This window comes from Symphodus melops (genome assembly GCF_947650265.1).
Source record: "Symphodus melops genome assembly, chromosome: 11".
Lineage (NCBI taxonomy): Eukaryota > Metazoa > Chordata > Actinopteri > Labriformes > Labridae > Symphodus > Symphodus melops.
This window is the reverse complement of record NC_136701.1, coordinates 13,795,023-13,814,597: the sequence shown is the minus strand read 5'-3', so window position 1 is coordinate 13,814,597 and position 19,575 is coordinate 13,795,023. Positions and strand designations below refer to the sequence as shown.

General features: G+C 36.9%; 2 protein-coding genes across 2 annotated transcripts; one reads left to right on the top strand and one right to left on the bottom strand.

Moving 5' to 3' along the window:
• Window positions 1–697: 697 nt before the first annotated feature.
• On the bottom strand, window positions 698–5,241 carry vtnb (vitronectin b). Its single transcript, XM_079356438.1, has 8 exons — window positions 5,070–5,241; window positions 3,363–3,479; window positions 3,016–3,249; window positions 2,554–2,693; window positions 2,176–2,332; window positions 1,598–1,756; window positions 1,174–1,494; window positions 698–1,032 (listed from the first exon to the last, which is right to left on the bottom strand). The coding sequence occupies exons 1-8, from the start codon at window positions 5,131–5,133 to the stop codon at window positions 896–898; spliced, it is 1,329 nt and encodes a 442-aa protein (XP_079212564.1). The 5' UTR covers window positions 5,134–5,241; the 3' UTR covers window positions 698–895.
• Window positions 5,242–8,434: 3,193 nt separating this feature from the next.
• On the top strand, window positions 8,435–17,596 carry slc13a2 (solute carrier family 13 member 2). Its single transcript, XM_079355465.1, has 12 exons — window positions 8,435–8,740; window positions 10,618–10,746; window positions 11,693–11,829; window positions 12,439–12,698; window positions 12,837–13,014; window positions 13,118–13,240; window positions 13,818–14,027; window positions 14,404–14,504; window positions 14,708–14,823; window positions 15,192–15,353; window positions 15,456–15,593; window positions 15,917–17,596. Exons 1-12 carry the CDS (start codon window positions 8,588–8,590, stop codon window positions 16,046–16,048), a joined length of 1,839 nt encoding a protein of 612 aa, XP_079211591.1. The 5' UTR covers window positions 8,435–8,587; the 3' UTR covers window positions 16,049–17,596.
• The last annotated feature ends 1,979 nt before the right edge of the window (window positions 17,597–19,575 follow it).

Here is a 19,575-nt window from a genome sequence, read left to right as displayed (position 1 = left end):
GGCTTGATTGTACTATATTCATTAAAGCTAGAACCGCCTTCGTCATCATACGGCGCCGTGGCTTAGTTGGTTAAAGCGCCTGTCTAGTAAACAGGAGATCCTGGGTTCAAATCCCAGCGGTGCCTTTTACATCCACCACACAGAACAACCACGTGACTCTCCTTGGGACTATTTTAAGGTAGTTAAAACTAAAAACAATGAATGAGTAACAATGAATGTTACAACGTGATTCGGTCCGATTTACAACAGGTGATCTGTTTTTTGTTTTCCAATGTGGATTATCCAATCACATGTTTCTCTTTCTTGCATCGGCCTAGGCAAATAACTTTTAAATGTAGGCATGTGTTTAGCCTAATTTGACTTTGCATGGGGAAATACCCATGCAGTTTACTTCAGAATCATATCTGAAGCATTAAAATGAGTCCTCCATTTCATACAATGTCCAGCAGAGGGTGCAAGTCAGGAGACTGAAGAGGTAATGTTAGCCTTGGACCACAGTGTAGCAATCTTTTATTATTGTTGGACATCAGATCAACAAAGTAGCCCAATAAATTATGCGTTTAAAATAAATATAAATATTTCAATGTTTAGTTCATGTTATGTTCAAGGTCAGAGTATCCTCAGTGATGAAGTTAGTCACATTGTTATAGTCAGAAACCCTTAGGTGTAGGTTTTCTAATAAAGTATGACACTTAAAAAAGCTTCAATATTAGGTTTATTATATCATGTAGAATGTAGTCTTTCCACCTACAGACAGGGAACATTTCTGGGCATTTATTACAGAAAACTATCATGAGTTCACATAGTTATTACTTTAAGACTTGGCGTAAAGACATGCTTTTAAACAGAGCGAGCTGTTTAGCATTTCCTGTCGCTGAAGATTCAGTCAGCTTGCCTATTTCTTCTCTGCTCTGGATGTATCAGGTGTATCCTCCTGCTTGCAGCCAAGCCAGAATTTGGCAATAGATCGTGGGTAAGGAGGGTTGACAAAGTCCACCCGTTTCGTCTGCAGATCCACCCTGTAGTATTTATCTGCAGTAAAGAAAAAATGAATCAACAAAAAAGTGCTTTGAAAGGAAACTCTTTTTTTCCAGTGCATTGCACATAATCATTATGTTCTAATAAAACACATTCAGATTTGTGGATAAAAAAAATTAATTAACATGTTCATACCTCTTTTAAAAAAATACACATTTTGAACAGGTGTCTTTTTGTGCTCCGGTGGGGTGATCTCATCAATCATGTCGCTGTAGTGGCTATAGTCAAACAAATCATCATAACCCCAGAAATCATCAAACAACGCTTGGCGACTGTGCCTTCCCCGATGTCCACGCCTCCGGCTGGGTCTCCTCCTCCGGTTGCCCCGTCTTGTAGATGGTGGAGGAGTGGGCTTGGGACTGAGGTGGACTCGTCCCACCATGGCAGCATCAATAGGGGGCCTGATGCCTGGCCAGTCCCTGCTGGTTAAACGTGCCCCTGTGTGGTGACTGCTGACTGAAAAAAGAGATCAGAATCAACAAGCTAGATCCTATTCATTCAAATAGAAAACATACACAATATTAAATATATTTTAAACAAAAACCAATCACAGCCTTACAGGGGCCTCCAAAGAGTTCAGCAAATAAATCCTCCCATGTCTGATCGCAGAAGAGGTCAGTGTATCGGGTGAACAGCACAGAGGGGGAAGACATGCTCATGCGAACACACTCCTCATGGGAGGGCTGCTGTTTGAACTCGTACTGGTGATAATTGTCACCTGAAGACAGAACGAATCAGACATTGTGGGCTTTCAGTTATCATGTCTTCATAAGATTAAAAAATACAAATATATTGAAAAAGATTACACCTGAATTGAATTGAGCTGATGTTTTTCAGCAATGACAAGTCAATATTTCAACAGAAAGAATCCATATTTACAGAATATTCATCACATTTAAGTATAATTTTTAAACATTATGTTCTTATATAGCAATTTGTTAGTAAACGTTTCATGATATTCCAACTGTGGTCACAAATCCCCAAAATAAATAAAACGATAGCTTCTCTTTTTACATCATGTCTGTACGCCCCTCTCTCGGCCAACAGGGATAGTCTCCTGCAGTGAGGTGCATGTGAACAGTCAGATGATTTCAGGTGCATTATGCACTATTTTGCTCTGACAGTTATCACAAATACCTTTGAAAAAGTAGGCTTTCTCCTTGCCACGGTGACTTGGTGCTGGTACAGCAAAGACTGCATCAATGTTGTCTGGTATGCCGTCAAAGCCGACTGAAATGTCTCGTGGGTAGTCTTCATCCAAGACATCTCCATCAAACCTCCAGTACTGATTCCCCTGAGGAGAGGCCGAAGTGGATTAGTTTCATTCAACAGCTGTAATACGCAGGAAACAACACATTGCTATCTATACTAAGCCCATTATATTTCTGCAGACCAACTTGACACTTTATAACACTTTTTTTGGACATGCAGGAGTTCCTGTGGAGAGTCATCAGAAAACACAGAGCTTTTGATAAAAACATAGTGTACACACTTGAAAAAGACAAAACTCTGTACCTTAAAAATGTAGGATTTTCCCTGGCAGTTGATGCGTGTGAATGCAGCATCAATTGGCCCAGCAATTCCCCACACATCCTGAATAAGTTTTGGGTAACCGGGAAGTATGGACTTGTCGTCCAATTCAAAAAAATATTCACCTTAGAGGAAAAGCAGGCCATGTGTCAGGGTCATATGGAGCACAATATACACATTGAAAACAATTTAAAGATATAAATAACATGCACAGCTTCTATAATCTCTTTGCAGAATAAGAGAGGAGAGAAAATGTAACAAAGACTTTGAAAGTACTTTTTGAACTTTCCATAACTGTGAGTGTCTGATTCAAATTGACACAATAATCTGTTGTAAACTGTGAATATGAATCATATTTAAACATTTATGCTGAACAATAATAACAACAGAAAAGGGCAGGAAATAACAGAGCCAAGGACAGAAATCCTTTATGAAGTCCAAGTTTACCTCTAAATGCATAAATGGACCCATTCTTCAGCTGCAGAAAAGCATCAAACGGGTGACCGCTGCAGGGTGCTGCATTAGGGTCTTCAGGTGGTGTGGGCTTTTGTGTGACGGTGGGGAGAGGAGAGGCTGGAGTGGTTGGGACAACTGTATTAAAGGTTGGTGAGAGGGTTGTTGTGTTCGGTTTCGTTAGAGCATCTGGTACTTCTGGTTCCTCGAAGGTATCGCCACGAGCAACTGGAGGCAGAACAGAAGAAACTTTGTCACATCTTTCAATACAAATCAATGATTTTAACTGAAATCTAACCAATTTGTTCAGTAGTTTGGGAATACTTTATAACTGCACTAACCTTTTTTGGAGCACAAGGTGTCAAAGTCAGCACAGCAGCTTCCATAATACACACACATGGAGTCACACTGACATTTCCTCTGTTTGTCGAAGGAGCCACAGTTATTCATACAGGACTCTGTGGAAATGAGTTTATATGTTATGACATGAAATAACAATGTTCTGTCACTGAAACAGGTACAGCTTTGACAGTTCTATTAAAATAAAAGTACTAACACGCTCGCTAGTTTCTCTGAGCTTATTGGCCACATTTATCAGTCAAAATGTCTTTCAGGACCATTCTCTTATCTTTACTTTTTTAAAATGCTGTGCTATGTAAAATGCTCATCATGTTTACCTACGTTATCGACAAGATAATGCTATATATACATCCATGTATATATACACACATATATAAATACACATCTACAATATTTTAAAGATGAAATGTGATTTTACTATATACGACAATAGGGTTTACCGCAAGAATATATACAATACATCTAAGTGATCAATTCTACTATACTCGTGTTCTCAAGAGTACAATAGACCTTTTAAATTAGGATGACACTATCTAGATACAGTAATTGTTTGTTTAATCCAAAAAGACAATGTTTTTTCTCCCTTTTTAGGGAAATTATGATAATAGTTATTATCATAATTTTTTATTTAATTTAGATATTTTCTGAGGCCACTGTTTCATATACATCTGTTACAGCTGGAATCCCACCCTGAGAAGACACAACTCTTCTGTAATAGATATCAAACCTAAAAGGTTGAAAGGTTTTTTTTCAATCAATTTAAATCTGGAAATTTGAAAGAAAGTTATACACCAACTGAAAACTCCAACAAAATACTAACTCTTAAAGCCAGATGGCAACATTTAAACACTTTGTTAGCATTTTGGAAACTGAAGTTACCAAATTCTGTTTTGAAAGCACAATATTTTCCCATTCTTGCTGAATCCCGGCTCTCGGCTGTTCTACAGTTTAGCCTCCTTTGTCTTATTTTATGCGTCATCATGGTCCAAAGATTTTCATTGAGAGACAAGTCAGGACTACAGAGAGGCCATCACCTGCACTCTATCACTATAAAGCCTCTATCACTGTATTACTGTTGTAATACATCCAGAATGTGGTTTGGCAAATTGGTTATGTCTTGCTGAAATAAGCAAAGCCTTCCCTGAAGAACACATTTTCCATCTGGAAGCATCTGTTGCTCCAAAACGTGTATATTGTTCAGCATTAATGTGCAGATAACAAGCCTGATGGCCCCTCTCTTCATAGTCCAGAGAATGGGGTGTCCAGAATTTCCAATTTTGACTCATCAGACCTCAGAACAGTTTTCCACTTAGTCTCAGTCTATTAAACTTGAGCCCAGTAAAGAAGGCAGCATTTCTAGATCTCATTTATACACAGTGTTTTCTTTGAAAATTAAAGTTTTAGCTAGCATTTGTCAATGCAGCAAAGAACGTTGTTCACAGAAATAAAATTCATGGGAATGGCTTGATGAATAACTTACAGTATTCAGTAAATTACTTTATATCACTTTTTTTTAACAATAAAAAGAACATATTCTTGCAAAACGCACACACATCACAGTCACTAGGGCACACATTGTCAACTTCTGATTTTTTTAACTTGATGTATTTATAAACAATTTCATCTGCAATCAAATTGGGCTGTAAAGATTTTACTTAACTTTGGGATAAATGATATGGAAGACTTACCATCTGCAGAGAAGGTGGTGTCCAGCAGCAGGATGAGGCCCAGCAGAACCACTGCTGGCTTCATGCTGTCTCACAGAAGTATTTTTTAACTTAAAATGGAAAATTTAAGCCCAGAGAACCCCAACAAGCTCTTTGCCTTTTTCCGCAGGGAGCTGGGTGAGTTTGAACTCTCTGTCCCACTTTGGGGTACTGGACTATGTGCAGATCAATAGACATTTTTCAAAAGCTGTTGACCCCAGGCGTCTGCTGTCCTGATTGGTCACCGATCGGTCGTGATAATGATTAAACTGTGAATACTGATCTCTATCATGTCTGTCCCAGGACAGCTCTCTCCAAATAGACAAGGTCACTTCAAGGCACAGTGAATACCCGTTGCCTTTCCTGTTATCTGGAAACACTTTTGGTACAGTTTGTGGTTATTTTGTTGAAAAAACATTTGATAGAATACATCTTGTATTGCCTTAGCTTGGCACTATTTAATAAAGAGAACAGTTGATATGTACCATTACAAACCAGAAACTGAAGAAGTGTTGTCCTCTCAATTTATTTTTTTATTTACTGGATATTGAGCTTGTGTTCAAATAATGGGAACCTGAGCTCAGATGGAACTAGAGTAATTAGTTTCTCTATTGATCTCTGGTGTAAACAGACAACTCTAAAGCAAACACTGATAACCACAGTGCCATTTTAACAAAGAGATGCAACATATTTAGTATTATGTCCAACAGGTGATTTTCTGACAGTATTTGACAAATAGATTCACCCTCATTGAGAGACGCAGAGGCTTAACCAACACGTCAACACCAGGCAAAAAGACAGAGGTAGAGACTGATGATGTTACAATAAAACCAAATTTCTTTCAGGTATGTCTGGCTCTAAAGCTCAAGTCTCTTGTCCAAACGCTGTATAAAGTTAGTCTTTATGTGTATGCATGTGTTTATGCATGTGTTTATGCATGTGTTTATGCATGTGTTTATGCATGTGTTTATGCATGTGTTTATGCATGTGTGTGTGTGTGTGTGTGTGTGTGTGTGTGTGTGTGTGTGTGTGTGTGTGTGTGTGAGTGAGTGTGTGTTTTGTGAAGTGCAGTTGAAACAGTCCATAAAACTTGTTTGAGACCGATCGTATCGGCATGTGGACTTTGGTGTGGTTTTCAATATCAGTTAGTCGGGAGACTAATGAATATGTTGCTCCCGTATCTCTAAAAGCTGTCAATTAATAAGTCAGACTGTCATAAAAGACAACTTAGAAGAACAGAAGAAACAGATAAAACCATTTTTTATTATTTTGAGATAAAGCAACAACATGGAGTGTTTCTGTGTTTGATTCTTTTCTGAACCCTTACAAGTGAACTTAAAGTCCTCCCCCCTCTACAAAATGTTTGCTCTGTGGCTGGAGATCCTTTTCATCCGTACATTTATAAATAATAATTAGATTTAACATCTCAGTTGCCTTTTTCTCTGTGAGGATATTTTGATAAATAACATTAAAACTATGTTAATTAGAGGATCTGTATGAGCTCACCTGACAGATAAATATTTTACATGAATCTTTCATCCATATACCTTCGGTATAATGTACCAATTAAACTTATACAGCTGGTTTAATGAGAGGGCCTCTTTTGTGTCAAATATTAAGCCAATCCAGGAACAAGTCAGCTACTTAGCTTCTGACGAATCGGAGGTCAGCTTTAAAAAAACCATGATCATAGAAACCTTTGAGCTTTTCATGATGGATCTGACACTGTAACACTGTCTGTCATAAAATGAGCATAACCACAGTATGACGCTCAGGCTGATTCTTCATTTTGAAGCATTGATTGGTATGGCATATCAAGGATTTTAAATTTTATTCCTTCATAATTAGAAAATGTTGAAAGCTGTCAACAAAGTTTTGACCATAAGGTTTTAACTATATTTATCAAAGAAGTCTGAAACAATGTAATACTTATTTTTTTTTTAATAATAATAAGGAAAAAAAGTTAAAGTTTATAGACAAATCAGAAAGAAAAAATCAACATCTTCTTTATTGATTTCAAATGAATTATTTGTGTGAAAATTGGTAACCTTACGTCCTTTACGAAACACATTATAGCATCATGGTTGGATTTATTACTGTGTGGATTTTATGATTTGAGTAAAGCCAGCCTTATCTCACGTTTGAAATGCAGGAACAAGTGATAAAACCTCAGCACTTGAATTATAAATATGACATTTTATTTGGTTTTATATTTTATTGTGTTGTCTGATTTTTTAAAATTAGTTTTGGTTCATGTTTTATGGCGGTGTTGTCCTTGTGTTTCTTGTCATCTGTGTGCTCCTGCCCTCCCCTTGTGACAGATAGAGAGACAGATTATGATACTTAAAAGCTCCTGAATCTATCCATGCAAGCAGATATCTAATTTTTAGATTTTTTTTCTAATTCTAAGTTTAATTCAAGTACTAATATTTGTTTAATTAAAAAAACATTGCTCACACTGTACTCAAAGTAACAAATCTATTTTCCGCACTATTAAAACAACTCTATCGAATAGAAGAAGACATTCAGTTATCCCCGGTGTAGATTTATAGATGTTACTAAACATCACAATAAACGTGTAGGAATAACAGGGTCACTTTAAGATGCCCGCATGCCTTACTTATGATTTTATACTGTTACCTGAGGGCCAGGTAGCTGTTTCCTGCATGTGTCCAATGACTGTGCAAAGCGAAGTTAATCAGTTGCATGAAGCTATCCCTTTTAAAATTAGACTGCTATATTGTTTCCACAACCTTAATATTCTTAATTAGACAGTATCACAAACAGGCAACAGTAGTAACATTAATTAATAAAGTGCTCAGTTACTCAGCAACATGGTTTGCTCTTACTCTACTCTAATTTTGAGATCCTGTTGATGTTCAAAAAAGTATTTTCATATTGTAAGACAACACATCTATTGCTGTATTTTTTAGAGCTGGGTTCAAATGGCATTTGTTTTATCTTCTAATCTCTGATAGTGTTGTTTCTCTAACAAGTAATTTTTGACCAAACCAGAGTACAAATAATGACGTTCTCTAGACTTTGCAGCAAAAGAGTTCTTTAAACTTAGCTTAAACAGTTACATCACATGTATTTTGGTTAAACCTGGAAAAAAAAACATTGCTACTGTTAGATGAGAAACCTGTTTGTTGTTCTGCCATCTTTCTCTTCATCTGTCAATCTATCCACCTCTTTCAACCTTTACTACCACCTTATTCTTTTACAACAGCTTCATCTGCCTCACTGTCTCTGTGGTGTTAAGTTAATGTTTGATATGCCGGGAGAGATAAAAATAGAGTATAGATAACAGACATATTATCTCATTTGTGGTTCCATGAAGAGCACTTCTTTACTTTTCTGCAGGTTTAAAGTTAGTTTACCTGAGCTTAGTGCGTGGTATAATTTTTAGTTGTCAGCACCTCTTTTTTCACACAGACAAGGTGTTGTTGATCTGCTGCCACTCATAGTTATCCAAGTGGCTTTTCCATATCTTTTCAAGTATGGGTTCTGTGAGTCCAGTGATGTCAGTTTTTACATCTTTTAAGAGAATCCTTCGTCGTTGGTTATTATGGCTGTGGTACCACAGAAACTACTTCATCATCATTCTCACTCCGCTTCTACTCCTTCCCTTGCCAATAAAGATCCCTACACCGGTAAGTGTACTAGAGTCATTACTTTTGGTTAAAGGAGAATCACAGGTGAATCTAAAACATTTTGACCTTGGTGTGACTGAGCCCAATATTTTCCTCTTTCATCACTGCATTGTACAAGTCAGAGAGCTAAATAATGAAAACATTTACTATGCTTGGCCAACACCAAATGAGATTAAGAAGAAATGTAATATCCTGATAACAAACAAAACTGAAGAGTGGACATCCCAATTGTTCCTTCATTCTTTTTTGTTGACTAATGATAATCTGACATGGACGATGCAGTTTTATAGCTGTAACAAGTAACTTGCCTTTGAATGTCGGGAAACATTACTGCTTGTGTCATAAAGCTCAGTTGCTCAAACTGGAGACAAAGTGTTGTTAAATGTAACGTTAGCTTAAAGGGAAAACTACTTTTGATTGTACTTTCTGAGTCACAACACCTCAAACCACAACAAGGACAGTTTTCACTTAAATATGTATTGAAAAGACTAACATTATATTTAATCTGAACTATACCACGTGACCCAGGTCATTTCAGCCCCAAAAACTAGGCAGCATCATAAATTCATGGCTTTTTTAGACACTGCAGCAAATCAATGTACCTCGGACTCATAAGAGATTAATTACAACAACAATAACTATAATCAACTAATCAAATACTTTCACACATTTTGAAATACTTTTTCTGGCTTTCCTGCTGAGAGTTTGACAAGTAAATAATACCACTATCATTGGCTTTGCCAAGCATGCAAACTGAAAAAGGAGGAAAAAAATGGCTTTCCAGAGAATAAATTTTAAAAAATCAGCTATCAATGCCTCAAAAGTTTATCAAATAATACGTTATATCTGGTGTGTTTCATCAGTCAAAAAAAAAAAAAAAAGAAGGGAAATGATGATGATGTTTGATGTCTTTCAAATTACAGTTAGCTTCGTCTGCGTTATTCTGGCACTTATGTCCCTGTAAAACTGCAAACAATAACTGTTGTATAAACTTTGGGTTTTGTAAAGAAAAAAGACCAAATGTTATTACCAGTTGATCTTTAAAGGTGGAATGACCAATGACTTAGCCAGGTGGCTAACCATTTCTGGCTTCATCATATGTTACAATGTTACAATTTCAATTAGCAGAAACTTTTGTCCAAATTCACATTCATCTGACAATAAGTACATGCACCAAAACAAGAAGAATCGAGGTCAGTAACTGCCAGCAAACCGCTTTTAGTTTGATTGGCCACAGATGCTGACAGGCAGTGCACAGAAGCAATGTAGAAGAAGCAATGTTTACATCTTCAACAGCATCATTATCATTAAGTGCAAACTGCAAAGTGTTCATGAAAAAGCTGGATTACAGAGGGTCAATGGAGTTTAAGGTAATTCCACCATGGGGGGACTATGGAGGAGAAATCTACAGTATATATTGTAGGCTATTCACTTTGTAGAGTCCATGCTTGACAGTGTGGTTGATCTTGATCTTCGTCAAGAAAGTAGGTGTGTTTCCTAAACTCCTACTCACTCTTACTCTCAGTTAAAGTGCATTAGCTGCTGACTTGGATTTTTTTGTCAGGTAGTTAAAAGTCGTTGTGTAAAGGAATTTTACTGAGGACCCATAAAGAGTAATCTCCTAAAACAAATGCTTAACGAACATTTTGTTTTATCATCAGGGATTACTGATATCTACATGTGAAAAGTCTTAGGGCCATTTAAAGAGAGCCTTGAGATAAGACAAAGGAAGTGAACACTGTGCTTGTGTCTCTGATGTACAGATAAAAGTGTCTCTCTGTGTGTTTATGCTGAATATTTACAGATCTTAGGCTGTTTCAGATGTAAAATGACAAGAACAAGGAATTTATCCTGGAGACGTGTGTTTGTGTTTACAGGAAGCAAAATGTGGTTTTGCTATCATCCTCATGGCTCTGTACTGGTGCACAGAGTGTATGCCTCTGGCTGTGACTGCACTCCTGCCGGTCATCCTCTTTCCGATGATGGGCATCATGAATGCTGGAGCGGTAAAATCTCTATATATTTGTGAACAATTTTGTATTGTTTAAAAACAAGTGAAGTCTCTTTTTACATTTTAGTGCTTTTCAGTCCCCTTAACTCACTCTTACCACTTGTTTTTCTTTGCTTGACCAAGATCAATGATTAGTCTGGGGACATGTGAAGGACATCCGCAGAACAGAAATAGAGTACAAGAGAACCTTTTCTGTTTATTTAAAATAATTACAGTACACTTGTTTTTATACCCGCATAGAACAAACGTCTGGGACTATGCTTACATTCATTATAGCTGTTAGGTCCAACCAAATAATCCAATTTAACAAGAAGTATTCCATGCTGATATTGTGAACAATGTCACTATAGGCCATATAGGCTATTTACTATACAGTCCAGTACATATAACTCCTGATATAGAGGAAGGAGAAAGGCATGAATGTTTGATTTCAGACACAAACTACTTTTCTTTCCGTATGTTACCCCACATCAGCCAGGCTGTATGATTTTTTTTTAGATATATTATTATGGCTGTTAAACAATGTTTTTTAAACTTAATTAATTTCACATTTTCAATAGTTAGTCACATATTTGAAATTAAAGGTTATGACATCAACTTTACCACAGAAAAGGAACATGTTATGGATGAAAAACTAAAGTAAAACAGCTAAAATGTACAGTAAAAAAGTGAAATGTGAAATCCCATAACTGTCTGGAGCACGACAAAGAAGTGTATTTTGACCTTTCAGTCAGTTTTTGCAGGGCATATTGTACCTTTACAGACAAATGTGCTGAGCCCTGTGTTTTGTTTTATTGGTCATAAAATAAATTATGGCACATTTGCTCTTTATGTGAAAGCAGGTTCACAGTTTACCACTGCAGTTAAAAGAAAACTTTTCATGTTCATGTTTGTAGTTTTTATTAGTTTTCTAAGGATAGTGTCATTGATTTCTTTTTCAGGTCAGTATTCAGTATCTGAAAGACTCCAACATGCTGTTTATTGGAGGCCTGTTGGTGGCCATAGCAGTGGAGCACTGGAACCTTCATAAGCGCATCGCTCTCCGAGTTTTGCTGCTGGTTGGTGTTCGTCCGTCCCTGTAAGAATACTTGATACAGCTCACCCATGTTCCCTGTAAAGGCAACTACACCTAGACTATCATCAGTGCTGACAAGAGCCTTGTCTCAACTTGTTCAATTATCAGATCATATTCCACATCATCTGTTTGCCGTGACTATCAAAATGCAAAATGAATCAATCAATCCTTCAATTGATGATTCTAATGGTATCAAACAGTTTTATATACATGAACTTTGATGAAAAAATGTAAGCAAGGATAAAATGCTGCACATATTCAATAACAGGAAAATGCTGCCAAAAAACAGAATAAACAACCACACTAAGTAATGATTCAAGGAGAGCAAAGTTAAAGAGATATCCTACCAATGCTTGTGGAAAACCTTTTAAATGTTATGTTACAGTAATATAGCATTATTCCTTGTTTTAGATACACAGATTATGTTTGGATGATGATGTTATATGACATCATGACCTAAACTAATGACAACAAATAAAACCCACATGGTGCTACAAATATCCTCACTAAATATATATAGTCAAACGTAGGCATTTATTATGATATGTTAATCCCTTTAATGCTTTTTTAACCATGGTTACACTTTTTTTTAATCCCTACCTTGTCAAACAGGTTAATGATCGGGTTCATGGCCGTCTCTGCCTTCCTGTCTATGTGGATCAGCAACACGGCCACCACTGCTATGATGCTGCCCATCGCACATGCTGTGCTGTTACAGCTGAAAGCCACAGAGGCCCAGGCAGATGCCCGAGATATTCAGGCTGCAGCCGACAATGAGGGATTTGAGCTTGAGGTCCCAGAAACTAAAGAGGACTTAACAGAGACAGCCAAGAAACCGATAGACACCAAGATTCAGTTGGAGGACAATGTGTGTAAGTTTCAAGATTCAAGATTTTTATTTGTCACATGCTCATACAGATGTGCATTGAAATGTAAGAGAAAATATGTATTTCATAAATGGGTTATGGTCTTCTTCGTAATGGTTTAAGGTATGGTGTCTTGAATTACAGGTGAAACGCAGCTGAGTCCAGACACTCTGCAGGAGAATAAGAAGAAAGACATAGAGGCCAAGTACGACCTCCTGACTAAAGGGATGAGTCTGTGTGTGTGTTACTCTGCCAGCATTGGGGGCACTGCCACGCTCACTGGAACCACCCCTAACATCATCCTCAAGGGTCAAATCGATGAGTAAGTCACGAATAGATGGAGGAGGTTGTCACTTTAGATATATGAAACTGATTATTGTTTGTGCTTCTCTTTCTCTTCTTATCTCTCACTCTGTTTTGTTCAGGCTCTTCCCCGGGAACGGAGATGTTATCAACTTTGCAAGCTGGTTCGGCTTCGCTTTTCCCAACATGCTGCTCATGCTGGTGCTGACGTGGGTCTGGCTTCAGTTTATGTTCCTGGGCTTCAAGTAAGGCAACATAAGCAGGGAAGGCCTTTATAAAAAAAATGTCTGATGAGCATATCAATTAAACATTTAAATATTAAACTTGTTAGCCTCGCTTGAGACTTGAAATAGACAGACACAGCTGGCCTGGTGCAATCAAATCTCCCGTTTATCTGACACACATTTACGTCTGGGGAATCATCAACTACGAGACTTCACATAGCATACATTACCCATAAGCCACCTACTTAAAGAAAATGATCAGGCTTTTAATAATGAATTTACACAATTGTTTCTTGTGTGTAAGAACAACTCCCACATTGTCATCACTGACTGAAACAAAAGTGAAGATTACCATTCATGTTTTTTTTTTATACTTCTTCTGTTTCATAAAAGACAAAATATGTTTTTTAAACACTGATCAGACCCGATATTCAATAAACTGCAATGACGATTGCAGTGAATAATGCTATAAATCCCCTTTGCCTTCAAGTGTGCACAGTGCCATAAATTACACACCTATGATTCTACAAAATGTTTTTTTTTTTTTTTTTTTACCAATCTGCAGCGCCTTTGTGTTTTTTACTTTTGTTCTCCTCAGCCTGAAGGAGTCATTTGGCTGTGGCGAGAAAAGTGAGAGAGATAGGGAGGCGTACGCAGTGATGAGGGGGGAGTACAAAAAGCTGGGGCCAATGAAGTTCGCTGAGGTGGCGGTGCTCACCATCTTCGTTCTACTGGTGCTCCTTTGGTTCACTAGAGAGCCGGGCTTCATAAAGGGATGGGCTACAGTACTCTTCAACATGAATGGGCCGTGAGTTTTGACCTTCTGTCTTGTTTTTCTGCATATTGCTTTATTCTAAGTTTTTTATTTATATCAACAAGTACCATGAATGTAGAATGAAGCTCGTACATTGTTGTTTGTCTCAGGAATTATTTGAGACAAGAAATTTCCAGAATATCGCCTGTTTTTAAAAAATATATTGAATTACTATTTCTCTCTTTCTGCTTTTTACTTAGTTGTGTATTGTTTTATTCCTTTATTCCTAATGAAAGGCAGAACACATTTAATATTTTTCTCTTCAATGCAATTGATATAGCAGTTTCCAAATAATGACAAATGGCAGCAAAAAAACTTCTGCTTGGCCAACAACATTAAATCATTTAATTACGTATTTTATTTTATTCAGGTTTGTGTCTGATGGAACAGTTGCAATCTTCATGTCCATGCTCTTCTTCGTCATCCCTTCCCAGCTGCCCAGATGTGGAGGTTACGGATATGATGAAAAAGGTGAAGTGTTGTCTTTAATCTCCACTGATCACGTTAATATACAGCAAAGAATCCATGAAGCACCATGCTTTAATGAAGTTCTTAATGAAGTGACCTTAATCTGAGCTCATCTGAGTGCTGGTGGATGATTACCTGGCAGATTTGATGCTTTTTTTTTTTTTTTTCAAAATGTTTCATGTTCACACTTTAACTGGGTCTCACAGGTAAACTGATCAAGGCCCCCCCTGCTCTGCTGAACTGGCAGGTGGTCCATGAGCGAATGCCCTGGAACATCATCCTGCTCCTTGGAGGAGGCTTTGCTTTGGCTGCCGGCAGTGAGGTAAGGTGTGGATACTGTGGTTACAAGAGACCTTTCAGTTTGGAGTGTTCATCAGATTATGAATTTTTATGTAGCAGGACTCTTGAATCACTAGGATGATAACTGTTGATCTGATCTGAATTAGCATTTGAACCAAATGTTTACTGAACATTATTCAAAAAATCATCTATAACTCTTATAATGGGAATCTCTCTTTTACTTAAGCAACAAATATGTATCAAAGTTATTTCTGTAACCATGTCTCTGTAAATTTGCAGAGCTCATAACATTAGCAAACCTTAATTTTTTTTGGACCACTGTGCTAGTATGTTTTTTTTAATTTTGTTTTTAGACTCCTGATTTTTTTGTCTTGATATGTATATTGCTAGGAGTCAGGTCTATCCGTCTGGTTGGGAAACATGTTGACACCTCTGCAGAAAATTCCCCCCTATGCCATCTCATTGCTGCTCTGCCTGCTGATAGCAACCTTCACAGAGTGCTCCAGTAACACAGCCACCACCACCCTGTTCCTGCCTATACTGGCCTCAATGGTAAAATAACTCAAATGTCCAGAAGCACATTAATTAACAAGTAATGCTGTAACACTCTTCTCAATGTATGTAATATGTTTTTTTTTCTTTTATGTTTCTTAGGCCATAGCTATTAAGATACACCCTCTGTACGTGATGCTGCCCTGCACCATCGCTGCCTCCCTTGCCTTCATGTTGCCTGTGGCGACACCACCCAACGCGATTGCCTTCTCTTTTGGAAACCTTAAAGTCTTTGACATGGTAAGATACACACACATAACAGTTTATAAAACAATGGACAGATATTTTGAATTGTTACTATTCTGGGACTTAAACATCTCTCTATTTTTGGATATAAGATACAAAAAAACATGTTTGTAGACTTCAGTGGATGTCATGTGTTTTCTCCAATAGAACAAAACTACCCTGTTCGTACAATCAATGCAAGCTGGGAAGTGTGCTGTTTGTTTGTTTTTTTTGTTTATAGATGTTTAAGAAAAAGTATTACTTTTTTAAGACTTTTTTGGTTTTGTGATATACTCTGTATACAATCCACAATGTTACATTTGACTCTACTTCTTCAGGTGAAAGCTGGCACCATTTTGAACTTCATTGGGATCTTGACTGTTAATCTAGGCATCAATACCTGGGGATACGCCATGTTTGACATGGGCACCTTCCCTGTGTGGGCCAACGTTTCAAACACCCAGCCTTGAACAACTAAGGAAGGAGATGATGAGGAACTCTATAGCAGAACATAATATATATGACTAACATTGCAGCATCCAGCATATGGAAAGAACATAAAGTGAGGTATTTTACATGGGGAATTGAGAGAATAAATGTATCAGGACTGTGTGAGAAAAGTGTAACACTTTTTGATTGACAGCAACTGTAACAACCAGACCGCAGTCTTGTTTGGTGTCGATCTATCAAATGAAATTACCTAAACTGTTTATTTGTTGGAGAAATATAGTGCTTACAATAGATTGATATCTTAAAGACAATCGAGTTCAAAGAAAAAACAGATCAAGAACGAAACAACTATTTGACAGGCTCAAAAAAGAAAAATCAATAAAATCACTATTAAACTAGGACATAGTAAAAGAAAACATGGAGACAGCTATTTAAACTGCTTCCTGTGTCAGTGACATATTAAGACAAAATTACCCGTTTATGAGGTAATTTCACACACATATATATATATATATATATATATATATATACATACACACACACACTCACACACAGACACACACATATATATATATTAATGTATATACGATGAAAACGATGCATAGATGTGAACACTATTTTTAAGGAATTATTTAAAATAATGTGATTATTCTATGCCACGTTATGTTAATATATCATGTTTAAATAAGGTTTAAGCTTTAATTCAATTACCTTTATCAATATATTTAACTTATGAACTCTGTAGGACCTGAAGTCTTACATGTTTTCTTGCAAAGTTTATTTTCTATCAGTGTTTTGCTTACACTGTGTTGACCATGAATGCGCATTGACGATACATTTTATGCCATGAAATGTGTTAATTGACAGCCAAAGGCGCTTAAAGAGACATTTTGAACCTTAAATAATGCATCCTAACTGTACAGTGAATAACAAGGAGCTGGTAAACTTGGCTGCGCTAACAGACTCAAAACAAGGGAAAGCAGCTAACCTACCTCTATTCTAAAGTCAAATAACATTAGTTAAATAAACCAAAAAAACATGCACAGCTCAAATTAACATTCATGTCTTTCTGGACCACATTGTGCCTTTATTTAAACAAACTGTTTTGTACATTTTTTTTGGTACGGATTGATCAAACTTGTACATAAGTGAACATTAGAGGTGTTTGTGGGCATTCTTTTTTTTACAGACAGAGCAAGGCCATCTGTTAAGTTGGCCTGTTTTTTTAATCTAAGCTAATCATCAACTAGTGCCAGCTTAACTTCCAGTAGACCATCTTCTTGTCGAACTCTCAGCAAAAACATTCCTTTAACGGATCCATTCCAGTCAATACAGGAGCACGTACCAGAACATCAAGTGCAGGGTACAGTGAATGACGTCCTTTTAACAATGAGGAAATGAAAATCAGTAGCAGTAAGGTGTTTTCAGATTTTGTTCAGTGAGAAAAGATTAAAAGGTTGGTTAAAGGATAACTTCAAGATAAGAGGCTGCAGTGAGCGATTACAACTTTCCATTGTGCTTTGTGTGTATTACAGGTGAATGTAATAAACTGAAAACACAGACATTAAGTTTTTCCTGAATGATGTTTGTTTTCAACATTGTATGTTTGCTGTGCCAGAATCTCATGCTAAAAAATTATTTGGTGAACATTGAATACTCTTTGCTTGATATAAAAACAAAGACGTTACTTTATTTCAAAAAGTCCCATACATGTTTTATTTACCAGTCACAACAACATTTAAAAACCCCATATCAGTTCAAATATTTTAATCAGGACAGAACCAGTCTTAAATAAATCTTTCCTACTCTATAGATAAAACATTCAAGTCAGTATGTGTCTCTTCCTGGCCCTGTTTCAACTTTAAGTCATCTGAATGAATTTCATCCTTGAGCTATGCAAACCATAATACAGACTTACACAATAGTCTTTTACCTTACAGTGTTTATGAGGGTCTGCTTCTAGCTGATCTAAGAACATGTTCTGCAACGAGCACCGTACGGCCCTCAAGGATCTTTGTTGTGCTGGGTGAGTAAAAGAGCGGCAAGTCAGTGCCAAGGGTCCACCAGCAGACTCTGGCTTCAAATGATATTACAAGATAATTTTTCAGGGTATTTTCACTTTTTTTACAACATGAGGAGGTGAAGACGTGTTGTCCATCGTTCTATACAGTCAATAAAACACACGTGCACTAAAAAAAAACATCTTTCCCTTGGCTGCGCTTATTCACAGGGTCTGACTCAAATGGAATTCACAAATGATCATTTTAAGACAACTGCTTCTGCAGTCATTAACTTGACTTGTAAGTGCAGCAAATCAATTATTTTATGTAATTATGCTGCACAAACATGATACTATTTAAGTCAGGTTGTGTTTCAATGCAGACACAAGAGGGTAAGTGTGCATATTAAAGTTTAGAGACATCTGAGGACAGATCAGTGTCTGATCATTTGTATAGTGAATGTCCTTGGATAAGAGATCAACACTCAGGTACCAATTCATTGGAATGTGTCCGAGTGAAAACAATGACATAGAAATGTACAAGAGTCAGAAATCAGGTAACAGAGAGACAACACACAATGAGAAGTATACACGAGAGACACGACTGCCACAAAAACAGAAAAAAACACAAAAAAGAAAAACTGAGATTTCAGGAAGATTTTTTTTTTCTACATTTCCCTGTCTTCTTTGTTTGACAATTCTGACTGAAACACATTGACATTTAAAAATCTCTTATAAAGAGTTCCAAAACAGCTCAACTTCATCTTGAACACCCACACCACCACTTTCTTTCCTTTATCACCTAAAAAAGCCACATGAGGCCTGATGAGTTCACAGATGATAGAGTGCGTTTATGATCACCTTTACGAGCTTCCTGATAGTTGGTACTGTATGTGTTTGTGCTTTGAGCTGAGACAATTCTCCATATTCACATGGCTGCCATTTTCCTCTGACTTTAAGTTCAGGGTGGAAGCTTAGGCCTTATGATGTTTTACAATTGTGCTGAGGTTTTAAGTGCTATACATGTCAGGAACGTGAACGATGGATATCCTATCATTGCTTCTCGATTGATCATCAATGCAATGGATACAATGGAGATCCAAAATAAAAAAGGGAGCCTGAGTGTTATTTCTTAAATTCAAACAACATATTATAATCCCCATTAGTTAGGCTATCATCAACAGCTAATTGTTCAACTTTGGTAATGTAATCTTCAGTTATAAGTCTATCTCTTTAAGTTTCATTTAACTCTAAAATGCTGGTGAAATAATAATTGTCTGATTCCTAGAACAGACCAGTGTGACATAATAACAAAATGTGAACTTCATACCACGAGAATGACAACAGAGGAAAATGGTTGACAGGCTGAACAATCATAGACGAAGGAACGAGGAATAAGAGGAAAATAATCAGGGAATAAAAATTCCTTTGTATCGTGCTTTCACTCTCTCACCAAACTCCTGACGTTTTCAAGGATTCCACTTATAATGTAGTATAGCAGACTTTGATGCTTCGTCCTCCACTTCCGGGATGTTTTTTTTTTTTACA